Below are 24,983 nucleotides of genomic sequence, written 5' to 3'. Positions count from 1 at the left end.
TACAATTGCTGGATGAACTGGGTCATACACCTCAGGGGGGCAGATAACATTGTCTTGCAAAATTCGCCCTGGAAACCCTCAACGAGGAGAATGTGGTCTACCCTGGACAAATACTTTGCTTCTCATAAGCCGCCATGAACTCTTTATTTTGAACGCTAATTTCTATGTGGGCTTTACATTTATGAATTTTGTGCTTGCCAGATATTTGCTGTATTATGCTATGTTAAGTATAGGGCTCGAGGCTCTGGACAGTCTCTTCTGTCTTTTCTCTTCCCCTTCTGGTTTTCTTTTCCTCTTTCCTTTACTCATTCTATCTTTTCATCCTCTCTTGAGCTGGTGATTAAGAGGTTATTTTATTGTCAAGATGTACATCTATTGCCAGTAATTGCTTTATGATCATTTGAAATACCATTTTATGTACATTGTGATACTTGACCATGTTACCACCTCCTGTTATGATCCTCTTATTTTCTTCTTTTTTACCTTCTTTTCCATAAAATTCAATAAAGATAATTTGAAATATAAAAAGGTGTAAAGCATGACTAGAAGAGGCACTCTGAGAGTGAGAGGTATTAGGAGAGAGACCGAAAGCAAAGGGGTAATAAAGATTGACAAAGCACGTGTGTGTCGTGTGAATGGTGTGAGCCTGTAAAAGAATCCATGGCTAGTGCAGTTGTGTATGTTTGCCTGTGCAAGTGTTCAAGTGCATGCTTGCATGTCTGGTCTTTGCACGAAGGGATTGTAGGGGAAAATATCTGTGTGTGTGCATGAGTATATGCAAACGTCAAGGTCCACTTTCAACTACATTGGTCTGCTAACCCTATTTTTAAATGCTCCGCATTTAGGGAGGAACAGCATTTGAAGTGCATAAGAGTAAAATGATTAATCCAGGATCACACAGTTTGTGCACCTGGGAAAGCCAAAATTAAAATACTAGTCTCTGGGTCTCATACCTGTAAAACAAGTCACTAGATCACATCAGTGAGTTCAGTGTTCACATAGGTTTGCCACACAAAGGTGATATAGAGGCTATACTCAACAATTCCACTCTATATTGCAGGGGCAGTTGCTACACAACAGTGGCACCAGCAGTGTAATCGAAGGTCTTCAGTGCCAGCACTTCTCTTTCACAGAGGTTCTAAGTTTCCTAGGGCATTGCATGAATAGCTCGCCCAGTTCAGATTTTTGCTGTTTAATCTGGGGTGTGTAGGCCCGTTTATCCCATTATGAAAACAGAACTGCAAGTCCCAGAATGCAATGAATAAACCTGGAATGGATGACCTAATCTTGTATGGGCCTGAGGAACTTGAAAGCTCTGCCTGAGTAGCCACAAACAAAGGGCTTGGATACGCCTTTATACCACACCCTCCATGAAGATGACAATACTTTGGCAGAACGTAACGTTCTACTGAGTGACCGTCAGTTTTAGTGGCTCCAGATAAAAATATGGGCTAGCCCTGCTACGGCCCTGAGAGAAGGAGAGTTAAAAGATGGATGAATGGATGGAAAGAGAGAGGTTGCAAGAGGAGACAAAAAGAGAGGGACTGGTTTGAGCATTTTCCCAGGGCTGCTTTTGGTTCCACTGTGGGCCAATCTGACAGTGGTCACGTGCTATACACCATTCTGGTCTTACGGCCCTGTTTTTAATGCATCTGCAGGCTTACCTCAGAAGGATTTTATGTCACTGCCTAGATTTAACTCGCTTTGCTTAGGTTTTACTATTATTGACCAGTGGCGGAGGCGGGCGTGTGGAGAGAGGGAAGGTTTGGAGTCCCTTGGCTAGCGTGCGCCAGTTTTGAAAGGCAGCTGGCACCTGCTGCCTCGCAGTGTTCCTATTTGTGGGCCTCGTCCTGCCTGTACGTGTGGCTGTGGTTTCCGGATTGCAGACGTGTCAGCTGCAGTGCAGCGCGCGCTCTCTCGGGCTGCTGCCGGCCCTCGGAACAGCGCGACTCTCTCACATGGGGATATTAACAGAAGCAGAGCAACTTAAAAATACATCACAAAAGTATGCCACAGGGTGGATGCGATGGTCCGAGCCAGAGCAAATGCAGGCCTTCTGTGTGCTGCCGCGAGCCGGTGCCCAACGTGCGCTGCTGGAGCTGCGCTCTCAGAGCGGGAGGAAGGCTTAAGTATCACAGGGCTCGCGGATCGGGAAGGGATCGAGCCAATTTCCTTGTGGGCATGAGCGCTGAAATGGTGGAATCAAGTTTACGCCAAGAGCACACAAAGCGTTTCCCTTGCGGGCGCGCTCCAGGGGCACCATGTGTTTGTAAGTGAATTACAAACATATGGTGCCAAGCTCGCTCCCGCAAGGGAATCGCCAAACGTGCACGCGTTGCCATTGAAGGCAATGGAATGCGTGCACGCTTTTGGGACAAAAACCGAAGTGATTGCTAAAGGTCTTTTTCCTATGCAGCGCATGCGCGCTGCATAGGCGAGACCTAAAAGAAACGGAACACTGCTTTGGTGACCAGGTGTTTCTGGTAAAAAATCCTTATCTGTGCCACAATCGTTCATTAGCAATGCTTTCTGGGAGAAAACATGGGCCACAGGGTCCTATTAAGGTACTCACATGTGTCCTGGCAGTACCCTGTTGTCTGGGTCTCAGTGCCCCACCTCGCCCTGGATATCCGCTATAGCAGCGTCATTGGTATGATGAAGCTGTCAGCACGGCCACCAGGCAGCACAGAAGGATACTCAGGGATGTGTCCGCATTCCTGGTGGCCAATGTCCGTAGCCACCACCCGTCCGCAGTGGGGATCCTCCTCAGGGCCTCACGAGTTGTAAAGCGGGCAGGAGGCAGAACCACCAATCCAGAGATTTGTTACTCAGGCCTCGCACCTCTCAAGGCTCCGCACCGGTTCACCAGGATGCGCTGGGTCCCGGAGTCTTCAGCCCAGCCACTGGGTGTCTCAGCAGAGCACACAGGTTGTAGCCCACAGCCCAGATGACCAGAGTTCGCCGGTGCACATTCACAACTTCCTCTCCGCAGCAGGTAGTACTCTCATGCCCCCTCAGCCACCAGGTGGGTCATAAGCGGACATAAGCGGAACCGCTATGCCAGGGATCCTCAACTCCGGTCTCACACCGCTCAGGAGTTCAGCTCCAGCCCATCCGGACGTGCGGCAGCCCCTAGGCCACTCCAGCGATCCCTCGAGATCCCAGGGACAGTCGCCAGCCCCCGGCGTGAGATCTCGTTGCTCCGCGGTCCCCGGAATCACCAGGCCTCACTGCTCCTGCGTGGGCCACGACCCAGGCCCCACAGAAGCTCCCCTGAGCCTGCAGTCAGCAGCCACGGGGGCCCCCTCCACATCTCCGCTCGACAGCAGCATCACGGTGCTCCCAGGCCTTGTCTCCGGTCCGCCGGAAGAAGCTATGCCGCCATTTTGTTACCAGCAGGCCGGCTCCACTACTGCGCAGTTTCAAAGCGCATCAAGGCCCTCAAGCAGCGGAAAGATCCGCAAACCTCTCCTGGGCGTCTCCGAGCTCCCGATCTGTCCCAGGGTGAGTTTACGGACCCCGTCTGCCGTCGGGGTGACAGGACGATTACGGGCTGGTGCGGAGCTACAGGCTCACACGACCGCTATGTTCGCTTTCAAGCCACGCCCCCAATTCTGGCTAACTTCTGATATAGGCCCTGCATGTTACTAGTTGTTGGACTTGGCCCTTTTGGCAGGTTCACCCCGAAACTGTTTGCGTTCTCCTAGCCTTTCTCTGTAACCTGGTGTTGGTGATTTTAGGCCTCTGAGCACTTTAGCACTGGGGTTCAGTGTAAAGTGCGTGCACTCTGTGTATGTGTGGTGAGATGGGCCTGCCCTCCCATAGGCATGCATGGGGGATATGTGTGTCCCTGGTAGTTCCTGGTGTGAGAGGAGTGCAGGGTCGAGTTTGGTATGTGCGAACTCGTGAGAATAAATTCTGCGCAATGGTGTGCGCAGATTTATGGTGACGGGCGGAGAAGTGCCACTTCTAGAAGTTGGCCTTTCTGTGTACTGTGTGTTTGCCTGCCTGATGTGGAGTGCATGTCTGGCTTGTGATTGACAGGAGCGGAGAGGGCTGGGGAATTCCAGGAGCCAGGGTGAGTCTGCCCGGTGGTGAATGGAGAGATCTGCATGTAGATGGGAGGGAGGAGTTGCACCTGGGACCTGAATAGGGCTGTGCCTTCCCGCCTGGGTAAAGAGGAATCTCACCACGAGAAAGAGCCCGGTGAGTGAGTCTGACATCGGGCGGGCGGCCACCATTTGTTTTCAAAGTCCCCGTGGGGGGCTTGGGGGCATTGTTGTTTGCAGCTCCCCATCCGCTCCTACGAGGGGGCAGACCAGTTTGGGAGGAGCCCCAGAGTGCCACCGTTCTTGGGGGCATTGTTGTTTGCAGCTCCCCATCCGCTCCAACGTGGGGTACAATGGTTTTAGAGCATAGGTGGCTCCAACGATGGCACCATTGTTTTGATAGAATGCCCAGAGGGGCCCAGGCTTCGCCCCATGTGGGGGCCACATTGAGTCCAGCGGCACAGTGGTGCCCGTGTTTTTTGCTGATCTCAGCTGCCCTGCGAGAGCGCAGGCAGCTGCAACGTTTTTGCGCAAGAATTTGATTTAGGAGTCCCTGAGAGGTACAGGAGCGGCACAGTGGTGCCAGGCCTCATTGGATTCCCTGCTGCCCAGCAAGTAGTGGGCAGCTGCAACGTTTAGGTCTCTCTTGACTTTGGGGGCATGTCTGAGTTAGGAGTGAGTTGCACTCCTTTGCCCCTGACCTTCACAGCTGCGCAGCACTTCGTGCCAGCTGCAACGTTTAGGTCTGCGCAAAAGTGCGCACCCTTGACTTTCGCTGCATAGGCAGCGCCCCCCGATGTTTGGGACACAGGGCATTTGAGTCCCTCTTTGGGATGGCCAGTTGGCCAGGGGGATCGTTAGGTTTGTAGGGCGCCAGGCCCTAATGTGAGGCGAACAAGGACTGACAGGTGAGCAACACATGAAACGGGTATAATAAAACTAGATAACAACAAAAGGTCTGGGTTGGCTGCTGACTTATGGTTTAAAGTTGCAATGTTTGTGAACGTTTTTGTACAAATGGGCTACTTTTTATGTATAAATGCACATTGCTCAAGGGCAGAATGTTGTCACTCACAGAGACGTAAGCCAATGGCTGAAGTGAGCTGACCTGTTCCCCACGTTCTATGCGGAGGTGGGGTGAACAAAAATGTGAACCACACACTATCAGACCAATTAATTGATAGATGAAGAAAGCCTGTATAAGTAGATTATATATGTCATTTTATTAAAATTTTAAAAATGTGTATTTTACACTTTGGCGATTGCCACTGGGTAGTTAGGTCAGCGTTGACATAAGAAATGCTTTTTTAGGTTGCAGCCCACCAGCTGAAGACACCTTGGGGGCATTCAAAAAGTTGACCTAGCAATGCATTCTGCTTGTTGCTTGCCAGCTTTCTGGTTTAAACTTGTTTTTGGCTGTCCAGCTTCAGTTCGTACCTTCCCTTGCCCAAATCTTATTGACAGTATCCTTCAGAGTGCTCCCTTTCAGTAAACAGGTCTTTAAATCTTGTTCTCATCTCCTCACATTTGCTGTGCATTCAAAGACTGAAGTCAAATGTCAGGCGCTGTCTACCGAGGGCGCTTGTTTACTTTTCTTTCTCTGACTCCAAAGTGGGAGGATTTATGTGACAATCGGATACTGGGGGTTGGAAAGACTTTTTTTCTAGCACAAGACAACATTTAAATGAACTGTGTAAGTATTTCAGAATGTATGTCAGAATTAGGAACACAAATGAAGCACGTTTGATATTTCTTAAGTGTGTTGGAAACAAGTACTTCAATATGATCAAAACCAAGCATTACATTAGGTGATGCCATTTCCACACATTTTTATCTGTGCACTGCAGAGTTTATTAGTAAAACGGTATGTCTGTGCAAATGTAATGGTCATTTCAATTGAAAATGTGTTGTCTTTGATGGCAGTGTGCTATCACACCATGAATATTTAACTCTACACCACTGCACTTTACACCACTTCACACCTCTCTACTCTACCCTGTACCTCTCTACTCTGTGCCAATGCACGCTTCGCCACTGCACTCTACACCACTCCAGTCAAGGTGTAGTAAGCTGGCTCTCTGTATAGTGAAATAAAATTAAGTACACTATGTAGAGAGCTCAGTGAATCCCCAATTGATATACAGAGGTGTAAGTAGATAATACTAACTCTCTTTTTGTGGTAGTGTGGGCGAGCAGTTAGGCTTTTCAGGGGGTAGTGCTAAGCATTTATTGTACTCACAGAGGCGCCCGTCTTGAGGTCTTTGCAGTCAGGAGCGGGCAACTTGGAAAGGCGATCTTGGGACACATGGGCCACTTAGGAAGTGGGTATCGGGTGTCTCATTGTTCCTCGAGGAGTTCTTCCTTCTGATGCTTTGGGAGTCCGGAGTGGCCTCTTCTTGTTAGTGATTGCTGTTGAGGGTCCGGTGCGCTGTGACTCCAGTATGTCCTGGTGCCTCCAGACTTGGTGGAGAGGCAGATCTGACCTTTTCTTGCTTTGGTGGTGCATCAAGGTCGTTGAGGAGTAGCAAGTCGACAAACCGGACTCCACAGAATTGGTGCCTGCGGTGTGCAGAGGAGTGATATCTTCACTTCAAGGGAAATTCTTGGAGTCCTTTCAGGCTTCAGGACGGCACAGCAGCAGCGATTGTCGAGTCCTTGGAGCAGCTGGTAGGGTTTGGCTCATTTTTCTTCTGCAGCAGGGCTTCAGTTCTCATGCTGCTGGTCTTCTTTGTCCTGGTCTTCTCTTGTCCATTGAGTTATGTTCAGGAGCCACCTAAATACTGAATTTAGGGGCATTACAAGGGAAGACTGGTAAAAGCCAATGGACTACCCACATTTAGGGTGTCTATACCCTCTAGTGACCACTTCCTGTGACAAGGGGCACTAACCTAACCCAGATAGGTTACTTTTCCACGATCCCAAGATGGTGGAATTTTAGGAGCAGGTTTCACCTCGCTAATTTTCTTGCTTTTCGTCCTGCCAAAAGTAGAGTAGAAAAAAAGAGGCATAGCCTCCTCCACTATATGGAGGTTCCTGGGCTGGATTTTGAAGGTGGCATTGCCTCTGAAGCTGCCCGCCCAGGAAGGCCATCCTGTCTTGAAGGAGGTGTGAAGCACCTCCGCCCAGAGCAGGCTTTGTCTCTGTCCTTTGAAGGTGCTTGCTTTCACCCCATGAGGTCAGAAACATGTCTGGTGGTGTCAGACAGGTGAAAACAAGTCAGAGACCACACCAGGGTTTGAGAGGTTTTCAGGGGACCCTCTAAAAGGGTATCTTGTGTGCATTTATTAACCCCTTCCACGCGCTGCAAATTCTGCCGTGATGGGGGGGCTGGACGTGGTACTCAGGACGGCTCCCGGCCGTCATAAATCACGGTGGGCGTGTGCTCATGACGGCCAGGAGCCGTCCGAACTCCGCCCACTAATTAATTCGCCCGCACAGGCGGGGAATTTGCCGCGCGTGGGCGGAGCGGCAACGGTCGGACGGCTCCCGGCCATCATGAGCACACGGCTACCGTGACTCATGACGGCCAGGAGCCGTCCTGAGCATGGAAGTGGTTAATATACCCATCACTGGCATCAATGAGGATTTATTAAGACAAGATGTTTGGTACCAACCACCTTGGAATTCAGTGAAGCTATCATGGAGCTAGGACATTTGTGTTTACAAGTATCCAGCCGATGTACTCTATATGGCTCCCCTGGTCACTTACAACAGCATAGACTAGTCACTGTATGGGCATATCTGCTCATGCTTATATGCCAACTCATAGGATACAGTGCAGCCTGCCTTACGGCTAAAGGTCTGCAGTAAGGGTGACTTAGCTATACCATATGCAATGTATCGGAGGCATGGCACACAGGATGTGAGCCATGTCGACTCTTGGGATTTCTCTGCACCAAGACACTCGGCCTGCAGAGGCATAATGCATAGACTTGGTGAGGGGTTCTTGGGGTGGCCCAGCCAGTGCTGCAGCCCAGAGGACCCTCTTCAGTACCCATGCCCTAGCCACCAGGGGTACCACTTACTAGGGATTAACAGAGGTATCTAAAGTTGTGCCAATTTTGGTACATATTTTGGGATGGGGATCTGGCACTCTACTCTGAAACAATCTACTCAACGTCACTGCACTCTATGCCAATGCAATCTATGCCACTGCTCTCTACGCCACTCTACTCCAGTTTACATCATTGCACACTCTGCAACACTGAACAGTCTACTCAACTCTATGCCACTCCGATACACGACACGCTCTGCCACTCCACACCAGTCTTCTCTACGCCAATAACTTTTACCCATGCTGCTGTACAACATGGCTAAAACACGTTGGCATAGCCAATAGATCTTGCACAGGCAAGACCTATTGGCCATGTCAATGCTTGTTAAAAGTAAGCTTTGCCCCCAACAAACTTGTGATTCTTCAGGAGGGTTTGTTTCCATGTATACTGGAAATGTGCTCCAATGTACTCATGATAGACATGTTAAACATATATGTGAGGGCTTAAGATTAAATGTCACTTCTTATGATGCCACTTCCTGTGATGTCCCTCCACTTCTTTTTTTAGGACTTGTGCCCTGCTAGACTGGGTTTACCCCGTATCCTGTGAAGATTGTTGCTGTCGTACTGAAGAACCTGCCCCATGGCCCAGAGGCCGCAAACGCTGAAGACAAGCACTAGCCAACGAATCTCAGATTTTTGAACAAATATATATATATGTGTATAAATAACCTTGGTATGTATCCCACCAATTTTATATGTGGTCCAAAGTGTGCTCCCACCTAAAATACACTTTCAGAGACGCCACTGACTGTGGCCAATAGTGTTCAAGACGCAGGTACATAATGAGTGCTACGCTCGTAAGCCCTGCATGTAAAAGCAACGAGAACTATATGGCTATCTGTATGGGCAGCGAGCCTACAAGTGTAGTATGCAAGAGCAATGCACAGGGCCAACAGTACTATATGTGCACATGGATTATATGAGTACAGTGGCCCAGGTATATGTGCACGCGAATAGGCTTTCTATGGCCAGATAGCAGTTATGCCAGGGTAGACGTTTTATAGATCGGGTGCGTTACCGCCACAGTGAACGCATATCTTTGTGCGTGCATGCAAAGGATGCACAGATGCGTACACAAAGACCACATGGGTGGCTATTTGCCAGCGCCCTCCAGAAGTTCTAAACTCGACAGAGGTCACATCTGGGCAGTTAATTTGCACGCAGGCAGAGGCTGCATGGTGTTAGTTAAGATATATAGTCTATGCAAGTTACCATACAAGCCAACACACCCGATTCTGGCAGGGGACTGCAGTTTTTTTAAGCCATAACAATGGCTTAAATTAAGCTCTCTCCCGCCTGCTTCAATGTACGACAATGGGGAAAATTAGATACTCCCACTTTCTGGTTTCAAAATGTTTACATGTATTTGCTACATACAGTCAGTGCAGCGTGCCTAGGTTAGATTGTGTGTTTGAACACTAACTGTGTGCGAGCAATGTGTGCATATGCGTAGAGGTAGCATGCTGCCTGTCCAAAAGGGCAGCTTGTTAGATAAGATGTTAGCACATACGTTGTGTTGGCACCATCTGTTTGTGCAAAGGCTGCACACTGTTAGATAAGCTGGAAACGGGACCCACCTTCTCCGGGGCGGAGCTGCCTCGCTCTACAGACAAACCACGGGCAGGGTACGGGGCGGCTGCCGGAATCTGGAGCAGATGAGGGGTAAGGGCCAAGAGTCGCAGCCTGCTGCCCTCCTCGGTGAAGAGTCCGCCGTGCACGAGTCGCAGGGGACTCCTGTGGCACCTCAACATACCGGCTTGGAGGCCGTAGGACCTGAGGGAGCACCCGGCCCACCCCAGGGCAACGGGGATCCTCGGCACCAACAACGGGTGCATGTTCTTGGTCCTCGCTTCCGGGATGTGCTGCTGCTGCCGCCTACTACACCTGCTACGGCGGCGTCAAAGAGCGTGCTGTGTTCCGTGCAGGCGGAGTGGCAGGCGGAGATCCTCCCATACACTGGGAACTCCCTCCGGACAAGGGGGCAGGCACGCTGGGAGCTGCACTCATAAAGTTAGCACCAACCACCGCGCTGCCTGTCCCACCCCGAGCCCGCCCTGGGACTCTCATGGTGGGCGCGGCTCTTTAGCCTAGCCACGCCCGTATTACTGTCGGACCCGCCCCCTGCCCGCATTGCACATACAAGTGGCAGCGTGGCTCCCAGCGGGCTAGTCACGACACTACTGTACGACCCCGTGCCTGTCAAATTTGTACTCCCAAGGTGGGCGCGGCTCTTTCAGGCTAGCCCCGCCCAAAAACGCTGCCAGCCCCGCCTCTTCCCGATGTAGGATAACCACGGTGGGCGCGGCTCCTTGCAACAAGCCTGTCCCACAGCGCTAGCAGCCACACTCTTTGGCCGCTTCAAGCCGTTCTGGCGTGGTGCTTATTTATTTATTTACTGCAGTTTCATTAAGCGTGAACTTTACCCAAAGGTGTCAGAGCGCTTTACAATAGAACCAAGTAAGTTACACAAGGTACACATGATGGAAATTATACACCTACAAATTACATATACACTCAGGATTATAAAAAAAATTAAAGGTGGCAACATTAGGTTAATGCAGGTATAGAATATATATTTACTACATTGATCTCATGTGAATGCCAAGCAGCCCTGAGGGTCATGAAATGGGTTGAATTATTCTTGGAAGTGTCTTTGGGAGAGAAGAGTTTTAAGACCTGTTTTGAAAGTCTGGAAAGAGGCGGTAGTTCGGAGGATTGGAGGAAGCGAGTTCCAAATTCTGGCTGCATTGCCTGAGAAGGAGTGAGCCATAAATCTTTCCCTTTCAAACAGAGGAGGTTCGAGCAGTACGTTTTCAACATTGCGTGAAGGTCTAGAGCCGCCTGAGATTTTTTATTTATTCGTCAGATAGCAAGGGGTGGAAGTGTGCAAGGCTTTGTGGATGATACAGGCAGTCTTGCAAACTGACCTAGCTTTGATGGGAAGCCAGCAAAGAGATAACAGTATGGGTGTGATGTGATAATTTCTTTTGGGCCCATATACGAAACGTGCTGCTAAATGGAGGATGGATTTCAGAGGGTTTTGGAGAGGCCAGCAAGGAGAGAGTTGTAGTTGTCCAATCCGGCGAGAATCAATGATTGGACTAAAGTTTTTAGGTCATGCTCAGTAAAGAAACATCAAACCCCCCCAGAGAAGGTGCAGTTGGTAACATGCATTCTTGGTGATGGTATTGATATGGGAATGTAAGTTGAGCCTTTTGTCTAAGATGACATCTAGGGATTTGGCCCTGTTAACAATGATAGTGTTGCGGGGATTCTGCTTATGCACAGAACTATGCACAGGAAACCAGGACCTCAGTCAATTGTGGTGTACCAAAAAACTCACCTTAGTACCCAGAACCCCTATCCGACTAGCATCAGTGTCTTTTTTCTCGTTCTCCGTATCATCTCGAAGCTACCAATGATTAGACAAACCAGAACAAGTGATTTAAGAGTACTCTCAGGAATGGTTGCAATCAGAAACACCTTTTCGTTATTATTCTCATATCAGTCCACAACGAGAGTAATCAGAGACACGGAAACGTTTAAAATGTTTATTTTTAACTACGTGCTCTTAGATGCAGTACTTTGGCTAATATAAGCAGGCAAATGATTAAAAATAAAACCATCAACATTGTTACAATACCATAGAAAAAGAAGGGAGAAATCATATTAAAAATGATAGTGGAAAACAAGTCCTATAATACTTTGTGAACCACCCTCCCTTGGCTAGTAAACTAAGTTTTATAAACTAATAGAAGGTCTCTAGGTTTGAATGGGGAACCCCATACCTCAAGATCAGCTTAGGTGAATCACATCACAGGATCAGCTCCGCTCTCTGTGTCTGGAAAGGTTTTCTCCAAGTGTCTGAATCATGCATGCAAATGCAATATGAAAGGCACACGAGTTTCAGACACTTGCAGCTGTGCGCGTGTTGCGTCCAGAGCGTGGGCCGACCAACCCGAACTCAACAGCACACACTGCTACCTGACCCTGACGGCTTCTGCACACAGTGTTCAGACCAAGGTCGCAGTTCACGTCTAGGGATGTGACCAACAGACCGTTTCTCATGTGAAGAAAAAGCAAGCAAGCAGTTTTACGTGCAATAACAGCTACCTGTAGGGTCGTGTGCAAAAGCAGCAAAGTGGCAAGATGGCGTTTTACTTCTAAAGCGCTTATGCTGACATAGCAATGTGTGCACATAAACCCCGTCTCCACAACACCCTCCCTTGATCGGACCATGAACAGAATAGGGAATGCAGAGTTCAAGTTCGAGTGAGACAGAACCAAGTTCACATATTGCCAATCCATGTAATTGGTAGTGAAAGTTCAAAACATTTGCTGGGAAAAAGTAAAACATTAAATTGTCTCTTTCTGGGGCGTCACACAGCCCAATGTGGAGTAAAACAATTAAAAAATCTTGAGTAGAACGTGCGGAAGATGGACAACTGCCAATTTAATCCATCAATGTGTAGGCACAATAAGTTGCAACTGCCTCCAAGAGGAAGTCATTATAATGTTCAGTAAAAGAGTCAGCCATCCAGTCAAGTAAAGTAAATGAACATACATGTTCTTCGATAACCGGAGCCTCTAGCACCATCAGAGGACAACTTGCGTGTTCTTCAAGATAACTTCTCGCCAAGAAGTCATTTGCTGCCGCATATATATCCCAATTCCCTAGGACTCCATGCGTCGCTCCACAGTCCATAATCCCGATACCAGAACAGTCCAACTCATGAGCCACTAAGGGACTCATTAGTCGATCATAATCCGGGGCAGGAGACGCGGTGTTCGACAGGCACAAATCCAGAGCCCATTCGAATGGACAATCTAGGCAATGGAAAACAGGTTGCACGCAAGTAAAGTATACGAACCAGAAGGATAATCCATAGGCTACGCTCAAAGTGGCCAGTGGTAATGTTCCATAGTAATCAAGCATTCGGTTGCGCAGTTGAAGCAGCCAGGGCAGGCTGTCGTGTGATACAGATTGTGCAGTCATTACGGAGCAAGCAAACCAACAGGAGCACACCAGCAGTCAAGGTGAGAATCAACGGAAGCCCGCCGAAGACACTGGAAAAAATAGAATGAAAAAATGCTGGTATCACACCAAATATTGTTTGGAAGGAGGTCACAAGGCCGGAGCCCACAACTTTGAAAAAATGCACCAAGCCAGTTGTTGACGAGGCATTGAATATAGTATGAATCAGAGCACCGAAATGAAGGGGGAGATCAGTATTTAAAAGTGCATGCACCTCGGTGCGGGTGTTTGCTATGTTTCACAGGAGGAAGTCAGAGCGACTTCTTTTTGAGACAATAGAGCCCTTATTCTGCTCATCTTGTTGAACTCTGCCTTCAAGGTTGGTATAGAAGGCCAGAGGGATACATCCAGTCTCCCATGTGGGGGTGGGAAAAGGACATTCTTACAACAGACTACTCGTTGTGAGACAGTTACAATGTACGGAATCCCCACTAGCATCCCGCAGCATGGTTTATTAGTTATATGCAAATAACTATCGTTAGCTAATAACGTGAAAGTAGGTGTAATTGCTGGCACAGGATTTCCCTTCAGAATGCAAGCTAAATTCGGTGCGTGAACGTTGCAAGTGCCATGCAATTGTATGTTTCTACAGACTACTGAGTGATCAGATGTGGAAGTGCATTCCTCTCCTTTTAAATAAACCTCTTTACCCTCTCTCAGGCATCTGTATGTAAATGGAAGTGACCAAACTTCATGGAGGAAAGCGGTACCCAACGATTCGTACCTGCCTAAGGTATAGTGTTTCATACATGAACTGAACTTAAACAATGGAAATAGTAAAGTGATCAATCCATGGATAAGCCACACAGCTGAGTTCGATTCAGCCACAGAGAATGGTAAAGGTTCCAACTTTTCAATATGCAATAATGAGTATATTGCATCCTTCATGGATATGAACTGTTGTTTATCAGTCAGATTAAACGGCAGGAATAAAGATGATGTGTTCATGTAGTCCCAGGGAACTTTCCCAGCCTTCAATGTTTGTAAAGTCCATGCAAACTGCATTATAGAACGCAATTGATTTTGACCATCATATAAAACAGACATATCATCCTGTACGATATCCACAACAGATGAAGCAATATTATCTAACGTGTAAATTCTGGAAGAAAGGGTGTTAATGCTATTATCGATGACAGCTAGCACTTTTTGTAAATTGGCTTGATCAATAGCCCTTAATCTAGAAGCAGCTTCAATTTGAGATAATTTCCAAACTTCGTTGTAAGCAGCATACACCCATCCCCTGGACCTCTCACCCACAGGGCCCTCAACAAAATCATTCAAATCTACCTTGTCATTCAATTTTGATAAATTAAGTTTAACAGATGCCAAAGTGGAATCTTGCAGCCAGGTTTGACATAACCTTCCTACAGAATAGGCAGCAACAGAATGGGAAAACGCAAATCGGGGGTCCACCCCAACCTGTGTATAGCCATGGTACATACCCAGAAAACGATGTTTACAGGAATCTGAACTTTTCTGCCATATTAACCATCCTTCAGGATCTAAGTTGGAAACGTTGAAGGACGCATCAGTAATGAATGACTGCAATTCATCAAGGGACAACTCTGTGCGATCATCCCATTTCGGATAAGCGCACAGACCAGGAATAGCAGCGGAATCCATCTTCCCAGAAGTAGCCAATCCAAAGCAGGTGGTCTGAAAAATTGTAGAATTCAAAAACAACATGTGGTTTGGGATAAGGCACGCACAATGCAGAGCTTCTGTACCTCGTACCTGCCAAGCTTTAGAACCCCAAACAGATTTAAGATCAATGGTATCTTTCCACAGCTCATAGCCCCCTATAGCTAATTCATCCATGTCGGTCAGTGTAACCTTGGATGCTGACTCAGCAGCCATTAAAAAAAAGGCTTCAAGTTCAGAAACACTGAAATCAGTAAAATATGTAAGTTTTTTCATTAGAGTTTTAGAGCTGCCTTCAATTGGTGCTGGACAATGTTCCCATTGGGTATAATTGACGACATTTCTAAATGTTTTTGCTTTATGCAGGAAATGATTGCCATAGTGTTGGTAGCAAAACAACTCTCCATAATTTTCTGTGTCTAAATACAAATCTTTAGCATCAAAAGCAGCATAATATTTCAAATCAGAAAAAAGAGCCTCTACGGCTTGGACATCCCAATCATCAGAGCGTATGTTTTGTTTCACAACATCCCCCATAGAAACACAAAGTACATTGGGGACATTTATCACCTCTGTGGGACCATGAATTTGAAATTTGACAACTTCCCATACAATCCCATCCAACACAGGCCAGGCAGTAATATTTACAAAAGTCTGGCCCCTCTTAATGATGTGTGATGAGGAGTGGGGAGCCAAAGTTCCATCAATTAATCTAATTGCAGATCTTTCGGTGAGATAGTGTCCGTTTACTAGACGAAAAAATACAACCACAAATTCAATTGACATAAACAAAAAAATAGTTATGAGCACCAGCCAAATGTAAGTCCAAGGGGGAATTAAAAAATGTCTTTTAAACCAATCAGCAAAAATAGAAATTTTCGATGGGGCATTCAAAGTTATAGAGTTAGTGTCAAATGAAAAACGTGACTTGTCAACTGCACTTGATTGTAAACCAGGCAACGACACATCTGCGGGATAAGTATACTCAGTATCTTCAACTGGACCACCAGCTGGTGGAGTCAATAAAGGATTAGTAACTGTATGCATCTCGATGGCTACGTCAGGCCTGTTGGTATTTGCCGGAGCCAAAACAGAATTTCTCAGCATTGCTGGACAAGAGACCGCTGGAGTCATACTAAGAAGAATCGGCCACTCGTTGTAGTTTGACATTGTCAATGGAGATGTACCTGTTATCCATGCGACCAGGAAGTGTAGGTAAAATGACTGTTCTTGTACCCTGCACGCCAAGCACCAGAACTGGAGCACGATAAGAGGGGCCAAACTCCTTCTTGTTCTCCACCTTCTCACGGACCAGGTCACCAACTCGAGGTAGCCAGCCAACTACCGGAATCTGAAGTGCAGCATCAGTTGTGGAGGGCAAGTGTTCCTTTGCAAGACTGTCTCGGGTCTCTTGTAGATTCTGTAATACAGCAGAATGATCATCTACGTCAAAGGGTGCGGCCGATGCCGCCATGTCTAGACCATCAAGGTCCGGGACAAACATCTTTATGCCAAAGAGTATTTCGTATGGGGTCCGCCCACCCAGAGACCTTCTAGGGAGATTATTAAGTGCACGTTGAACACTACACAAATGGGCCAACCAGTTCCTGCCAGTACCTAAAACCCTGGCTGTCAGGGATTGCTTTAAGTAACAGTTCATTCAATTCCACAACACTATTGCCCTCAGGCCGGTATGGAAACGAAAATTTGACTTGGACCCCCAAAGATCTCATGGCATCCTTGTACGCCTTAGAGGCGAACGCTGGACACTGGTCTGAATGAAGGGTACCACATGCAAAGATTCCCACAAAGACACGCAAATCCCTGATGACAGTTCGAGCATCAGCACTCCGTTGTGACCAGACCCATAGAAAACGTGTGCATGAAATGAATCCACTGCAACTAAGATGTACTTATACGCAGTATCAGAGGAGAAAGGACCGCAGTGATCTAAATAAACACACCCAAGTGGTTTATTAGATATGTACAACTGTGTTTGAGGTGGACGCGCAACAGTCGAAGGTTTAATCTGCTGGCAAATGTCACAATTAAGGACATAAGCACGAGTCTGTTTATACAACCCGCGCCACCAGTAACGTTGTTGTAAGATAGTAACAGTTGCAGAAACGCCGGCAAGGGCAGAAGCCATACCTTGGTGAGCGGCTGTTATCAAGGAAAGTCTGCAGTCCACGTTGGGAATCAATCTGCCAACAACGTCGTTAATTCTCACATAGGGAACTTTATCATGACTAAATGATAAGAATATTTAGAAGCGAAACCCTGAGGGTAATTATCACCCTTCTCTGTCGCAGCAATTGCTGCTAAGATGTCATCATCAATCTTACTTTTGGATCTTGTAACTGCTGCTACTAGATATGTTGCCACTGCTGTTTTCGCTGCTTCGTCAGCAAAACTGTTGCCAACAGTGTGGACACCTACGCGCTGGTGCCCAAGAGTATGAATTACATTCACGAGCGGCAGACGTTGTTTAAGTTCTGCGACTCGAACCCAAAGCATTTTTATGCTTGATTGTGCTGCCTTTGGAATCACGATACTCATTTTGAGACCAAAAGAATAAATTGTCGTTAAAAGACTGAACACAGTAGAAAGAGTCACTCACTATAAGAGTAGTCACACGAGGATCAGCATACTCCAGTGCAAGCACCAGAGCACAAAGCTCTGTCAACTGAGCGGTACAATCACCCAATGTCTGCGTGTGCACGACATCAGATTTGAATTCCCCATTCCCGAAAATACCAGCCACTATTGTGCAGGCTGCCGAATAAGCATGCTTAGAATCCGTCGCCGGTTGCGCCGAACCGTCAGTGTAAATGACACAATGGTAATCCTCAAGCGGGCGCAAGGACAGAGGAGCTGGATGAACAAATTCATACTGCAAATACTCCTGAGTCTGCAATGAGGCATCAAAGATGTAAGTGACATTCGGAGACGTCAAAGAAGTGGCCCATTGGATCAAACGCGGATGCAAAGCTTTAGAGTGTGGTACACTGGCTTTCGTTACTGCCTCTAGGGCAGGATACGGTGTGACAACCAACATGCGTTTCCCTTGCGCGACAGTGCTCTCTCTTTCAGAATCGCCATCTGCACTGCAGTCAAAACTTTTTCGACAGTGGAAAAGCGCATTTAAGCCGAAGTGTACAGGTGTGACTTGTAAGCAATAGGGACTGTGTCGCCCTCATTGAACGTTAAGTACGTGAAACCCACTGCGCCAGGCACAATTCTTATTACCAGGTTTGTGTGGTTATCAGGCGTCAATAAGTATTTAGAAGCCAAAAGATCAGCCTGCAAAGATTGCAGAATAGCTGAATGTTCTGGCAGCCAGCTCGATTTGGAAAAAGTAGGTTGTACCAAGGCATATAGCGGCTTGATACGCAGGGCATAACCGGGAATGTAAGTACGCCCGAAATTTAAAAAACCCAGCAAAGATTGTAGGTTTTTCAGAGTTGTGGGAGCGCGCAAACATGCGCATTTCTTCAGGAAGTGAGGTGCTAAATCTCAACCTTCGTTGTTGAGTTCATAGCCCAAAAACAACACTGTATACTCTGCAATGTGTGATTTTGCAAAGTTAAATTTGTAACCGAAGTCCACAAACATAACAATGATGCGGTCAGCGCGACACAGATGCGACCATAGTTCGTCGTCTGTGAGATAGATATCATCAACATACGAGTACGCATCAGGGTCAATGCTCTCTAACAGAGAGACTACACGTGCGGCAAACACACCTGGACTGTTTTTGTAGCCCATGGCTAATCTCTTAAACTGTTTCTGTTTGCCGCCAGATGTAAAGGCTGTCCATTGACTACTAATAGAGGACAGGTTATGGCTATAAAAGCCATTGGAGATGTCAAGTGTGGTCTTAAACCTTTTTCTCACAAGACTATCAATGAGGGCAGAACTGTGGGTGTTTTGTACCGCGCAGGTCCAACAATGAGAGTTCAAAAGCCGATAATCTAAAACTAGGCGGTACGACCCATTAGGTTTGGTTACAGTGAAAAGAGGATTATTCATGGGTGACACACATGTTTCAATTACACCTTGATATTCCAGCTGTTCAAGGATTTCTGCGACGTGAGATCTAGCTTCTCGGCGCATGGGATATTAGGGTTGTGGCTGGGGCATAGACAGTAATGGAATCTCATGGCTCGGCGACAATTTATCCCACCCAACCTGAGTACGGTACAACGCTGGTGCAAGCACCTGTGCCCACTCTTCTGCAAAGTTCTGAGCTTGCTCCTTCAGCACAGTGTGTGCGAAAGATGGGAGGATTACCTCCTCCCCTCTGGGAGCTGCCAAAACGAAAGCTGAGGGCCAGTCCGCCTCTGCTAACAGAATCATATGTACAGGTCAGATCTTCCCAAAAAATCCCTTTTATGGTACGTTGTATGTCACCTTCAATTAAAAGGACTATGTCATATAGTCTATCAGGGTGAGCCACTCTAGTGTCAGTAGTTTCTACAGTAATAAACGTGTCAGTTGCTGTCGCCTTCAGATATGGACGCAGTGCTTGCCGCACTATTGTAACCTCCGCTGCGCTGTCTAGCAGTGTTAGTGCCCATGTCAGGTTCTGAAGCTGCGTTCTCACTATCTGTGGCATACCTCGCTGTTAGTGCAGCAACCTTCTTTTTCTGAAACGGGGGTCGCTGACGTGTAAACTCTTCCTGCTTGCCTTTACCGTCAGGTGGGCGGGGCTGCTCACGTCCTTGTTGGGTACCTGACCTTTGACGCGTTCTCCTCCACCGGACTGGGTGACCGATATTTCCTGTGAAGAACGAGGAGAAAGTTGTTCAGGAACCTGAAATCTATCAGGAGACCTAATTCTAGTGCGATCACCCAATTCATATGTGCGTTCAGTAGTCACTTGTACTGGTGACGCGGGCCGAGACCCCTGTTTCTGTTGCTGCTTCCCCTGTTTCTTAGTTTACCAATTTTGTTTAGAAAAAGCTGGACGGTTGTCTTTAGGAGACGTAACCGTCTGAGTTTACGGTTGTGCTGTTGTTTTAGCAAAAGGCTTAAGCCCTAAACTATTGCGGCCAATGGTCTTATAAGCCTCCACAATAGTTTCGGTAACTGTCTGGGTTTATCGACGTCAGCGATGAGGCGCAGTTCATTTGACACTTGAAAGTTAACCGCATCTACCTTGACGTTAGCATGGATGAGATCAGCAACTACGTCGAACACACTGACAAGCCTCATTCCTAACTCAACCGCCGCCTCCGGACTGTGTTGGTCTTGAACGTGCTTCATCACGGAGGGTCAGTACAGTCATAGACGGTGTGCCAAAGCACTTCGAGTAGACTGCTGCAAACACTTTACCCCAGTTTTGACAATCATTAACCTCAGGGACCAAGTCTTTCTGCAAACTAATGGTAAGGATCCTGTGTTTTTCCACAGGAGTAGAATTCGAAAATACTGCTTCCAGCTGGTCAAATTTCTCAGCAAGCCAATAAGGCATATCGTCCTTATCTGGGGGCGCTTGCCCATTACCGAATTAACCATGACAGGACTAATAGTAATCCCGGCTGGGCCAGCTGGTTGCGCCGCAACTCCAGGTGCTCCCACCTGGACATTGCGAAAGACGTATTGCACTAAAGCCCTATGTACCGTAATCAAGGCGGTATGGAGTTGACGTAAGTCATCCAGCGGGGCTTGCAAATGATGTGGATGTGGTGTAAATCCGGCCAAGACTGGCCAAGTGGCCCCTGGAATGGACAAGGGACCCAAACGAATCGGTGTAACGGTGTGGGGGAGGGTGCCATTGAACCAAATACGATGCTGCCAGGCAGAAATGGGAATTTATTGCGTCCTATACCGTGTGTAATTAGTTGGGACCTCCGTAGGAGTGTATGTGTAAAACGTCTTATCATCCGCATTCACCTCCGGCAAAGTAACCCAAGAGTAAAACAGCTCATAGGGAAACGACGCATCGGCACTCACTACAGAGATAATAGACATGCCATCGTCAGGCACCCCGAACTGCGTCAACTGATGCCTGAGAGGTGCGCGACTGTGTGCTGCAATAGCGACTTCAGCCATAAGGATACAGAGAAGAAAAACAATCTATTTTAAATCGTAGCACAAAAAGGGTAGAATTTAAAATGAAACCTTTTTAATTGTTAAGCTTGAGAGAACCTATATATTAACTATTTAGGTAGGTTTAAACCGTCACTCCCGTCAACCGTAAACAAGAGTGAGGGTGTTGTGGACAAATATAAGCACTACTAAGGCGTCTCAATCATTAGACCAAAACGTTGGGTGCGCCATGTTGTGGGGATTCTGCTCATGCACAGAACTATGCACAGGAAACCAGGACCTCAGTGAATTGTGGTGTACCAAAAAACTCACTTCAGTACCCAGAACCCCTATCCGACTAGCATCAGTGTCTCATTCGTTCTCCGTATCATCTCGAAGCTAACAATGATTAGACAACCCAGAACAAGCGACTTAGAGTACTCTGAGGAATGGTGGGAATCAGAAACACCTTTTCATTATTATTCTCATATCAGTCCACAACGAGAGTAATCAGAGACACGGAAATGTTTAAAATGTTTATTTTTAACTACGTGCTCTAAGATGAAGTACTTTGGCTAATATAAGCAGGCAAATGATTAAAAATAAAACCATCAGCATTGTTACAATACCATAGCAAATGAAGGGAGAAATCATATTACAAATGATAGTGGAAAACAAGTCCTATAACACTTTGTGAACCACCCTCCCTTGGCTAGTAAACTAGTTTTATAAACTAATAGAAGGTCTCTAGGTTTGAATGGGGAACCCCATACCTCAAAGATCAGCTTAGGTGAATCACATCACAGGATCAGCTCTGCTCTCTGTGTCTGGAAAGGTTTTCTCCAAGGGGCCGATTCCGATCCAAGTTGGAAGGGCACCGAACGCGATCCGGCCGGAAAAACAACGAGCAGTACGCGTGTTTTCCGCCCGATTCGTACAGCTGTACGAGCGAGCCAGTACGATGCGAGTTACATGAAATTCACCAACCGAGTCGTTTCCGGGTCTGAACCGCTCCGTACGTCTCGGTCGTAAGCTAACCGTGGCGTGCAATGGATGCGTTTCATGACCGAGCCAGTACGATGCACGCGTCGGACAGCCTGTGCCAGCAGGAGTGTCTGGCTCGCAAAAGCTCCCACAGTCGGACTTCGGGGGTCCGAGTCGGACCCCCTGACACCTGCAGCCGTACGACTCGCACATAGGGAGAGACACATGGGTCTCCCCCACACAGGCATGTACGGCGCGGATGGCACCAACGCGTACCCACTGTAGGGGGCGCACTTGTTCGAGACGTACCCATTCAATTAATGGGAGCGCATGTACGCGTCGTAAAACTGGCTCCCATTGACTTCTATGGGAGTCCGACCGAACCGAGTCCGACAGCATATGTGCGCATCGTACTTGCTCGGTCGGACTGTAGGGGTCCGGCTCGGTCGGAAAACACTCCGGATCCGACTCAGTCGGAGTGCTTTCTGACCCGGATCGGAATCGGCCCCTAAGTGTCTGCATGCAAATAAAATATCAAAGGCACCCAAGTTTCAGACACTTGCAGCTGTGCGCGTGTTGCGTCCAGAGCGTGGGCCGACCAAACCGAACTCAACAGCACATACTGCTACCTGACCCTGACGGCTTCTGCACACAGTGTTCAGACCAAGGTCGCGGTGCACATCCAGGGATGCGAACAACAGACCGTTTCTCATGTGAAGAAAAAGCAAGCAAATAGTTTTACATGCAATAACAGCTACCTGTAGGGTTGTGTGCAAAAGCAGAAAAGTGGCAAGATGGCGTTTTACTTCTAAAGCGCTTATGCTAATATAGCATTGTGTGCACATAAACCCCGTCTCCACTACAATAGGTTTGTTGTTAAGTATGTTCAGATTGTTCATCCATGATAGAACAGGAGGAGGAGAGAGTAAGGTAGAGAGAAGAAGGAATTCCATTTTGGAAGTGTTTGAAAGTGGGTTATTGGTATGGGCAAATGTAGGTCTGCCACTGGCAATAAGGCCACTAACACATGATACGACTCAGCATAGGTCTTGGAAAATTATTCCTATGCTCAACCCTTGGTAACATGGCTGCGAGCAGACAGGCTTAACTTCAGAGACAGGTATGTAAAGCATTTAAAAACACAATTTCAGTAAATAATTAAGACACAACACATAATAAAAATATTTTTATCTTTAACCCCTTGTGTGCCCCGCCCTTTCCCTGCCCTGAATTAGCGGGCGGGGTTCATGACGAGATAGTCTCGTCATGGGCACAGCGCAACCGCGCTCCATGACGAGACTATCTCATCATGGGCACTGAAGGGGTTAAAATGACACCAAAACGACAAAAATCCAATGTAGGGAACCGGAGATATGAATTTCCAAAGATTTAATAAAATATAGCATTTAGAAGGTTATAGCACCATATTGTGCTACCTGCTCGCGATAGACCGGGGCAAAGTCAAAGTTTCAGGCCGGGCGCGTTGGAGCCCTGCGCGTCTACAGCTTCCGGCAGGTCCCGGTCTCAGTTTTTACCTTCACACTTAGAAACTTTTCTGGAGCTTTTCTTCCTGAGGGTCCTCAAAGCTCCCAGCCAGTCCGGATCCGGTGAGGGTTCACCGGCTTGACTTGTGATGAGGTCCCGGTCAACTTCCCTGTAGTGGACTTAGAAAATATTTCAAGTTTGCTTCAGCGGGACAACCCAGGAATCCAGGCTGAGACGCGATGGAAGGGAGGCGGCTTGGCTCTCGCGGTTGCTCCCGGTCACCTTTTCTACGAGCGGACTTAGAAACTTTTCTGGAGCTTTTTCTCGCGGGGTCTCTCGATGCTCCTCATGTAGCCGGATCCGGTGAGGGTATGTCGGCTTCAGATTTTCTCTAGTCCCGGTCAATCTCTGGAAGTTGATGCGATGGAGCTTTTAGCGGGACAAACCTGGATGGCTTGTCCGGCTCGCAGTTCAAGGCAGGTGTCCTTGTTGACCAGGTTGAGTCGGGCCCTCTATTGAGCTTTTTTTCAAAGTTGCTCCAAAGTTCTTCAAACTTCTTGAACTTCTTCCTGAAGTTCCTCAAAGGGTCCCAAAGTGTCTCAAACTCACTCCAAGGGTTTGGAAGCTCCAAGATGGTCCTTGAAATTTGAGGACTTCAGTTCCCACAATCCACTGGTATCAAACCCTTACAAATCCACTGGTGGTTCTCCCAGTTGCGGAATTAGTTGGTAATCTTCCAGTTATGCTCTTTTCACCTGTAGCTTTCAGGGAGTCCACTCTTTACTTCTTTTCCAGCAAAATAATCCACAGGGCTGTAGTTTCAAATGGTGCAGTTTTCAGAGGTCAGGCCTTAGAAATCTTTGCGCAGCAAACTTCCCAGCAGGGCACTTCTTGCTTCAGTAAGTTTCAAGCAGCATATCTGGAGGGCTCTGCCCCTCTCAGATACTTATTCCAAGTTCTCTGGGTCATGCAGGAGGTCACTTCTGACCAATGGGAGCAGTGTCACTCCTCAAAGGTATGACCACATCCTGTAGAGTGTGGCATTATTTTGTCCCAGAGTGCATCAAATCTTCCAAATCCATAATGGCTGATTTTCCAGCAAGGAGGTAAGAGCTGGCTAAACACACCCCCTAGGATGGCTTATTTCCATAGATCCTCCCCCTACCATCTGCACATACCTTCCCTAATCCTAGGTCTGGTGGGGTCAAAAGTGTAAATTGGAAACTGACACTGTGGCCATCCCTCTGCCTTTGAAGCCCATGGTTTATGACTCCTCCCCCTGGCCTGGCATTCCTATGGAGCAGCACACTGCCCTCCCAACAGAGCTGGTCAACCCCAGGGGCTCTTTAGCACCTCTTCAAGGTAGCCTAGCTAATCCACTTAACTCTGACCAATCAGGGCAGACCACTGAAAGGCTGATTTTGGACTTCCAAACAAGAAAGTCTTATAACTTCTTGGGGGGCGCTAGGTGGCGCACAGCGGAATGGCTGCCTTCGGGTGAAGCTCCCGCAGCCCAGCGAAGAAATCCTTAAAAATCCTTCCTGAAAGTCGCAGTTGCCAGCCCACACGGGCCTGTGTGGGCGGACCAACACCCCTACCGCAGTCGGAGCGCTGTCTTATCCCTGGCGACCCGGCGATATTGGACTGTGGAGCCGCCGCGAGTTGTGCCGGCTGTGAGGGTCATCCCGCTGGAGCT

General features: G+C 47.7%; 1 protein-coding gene across 1 annotated transcript in view; it reads right to left on the bottom strand.

Moving 5' to 3' along the window:
• Nucleotides 1–10,287, bottom strand: part of MIMS2 (mitochondrial inner membrane scaffold 2) — a 103,524-nt gene extending 93,237 nt beyond the window's left edge. Inside the window, exon 1 of the mRNA XM_085619264.1 lies at nt 9,684–10,287. Coding sequence (XP_085475390.1) covers nt 9,684–9,941 — 258 coding nt within the window. The 5' untranslated portion in view covers nt 9,942–10,287. The remainder of the gene's footprint in view (nt 1–9,683) is intronic.
• Between the last annotated feature and the right edge of the window lie 14,696 nt (nt 10,288–24,983).

This window comes from Triturus cristatus, chromosome 7 (genome assembly GCF_964204655.1).
Source record: "Triturus cristatus chromosome 7, aTriCri1.1, whole genome shotgun sequence".
Classification (NCBI taxonomy): Eukaryota; Metazoa; Chordata; class Amphibia; order Caudata; family Salamandridae; genus Triturus; species Triturus cristatus.
The sequence above is the reverse complement of the archived record's forward strand: the minus strand, read 5'-3'. Positions and strand labels throughout refer to the sequence as shown.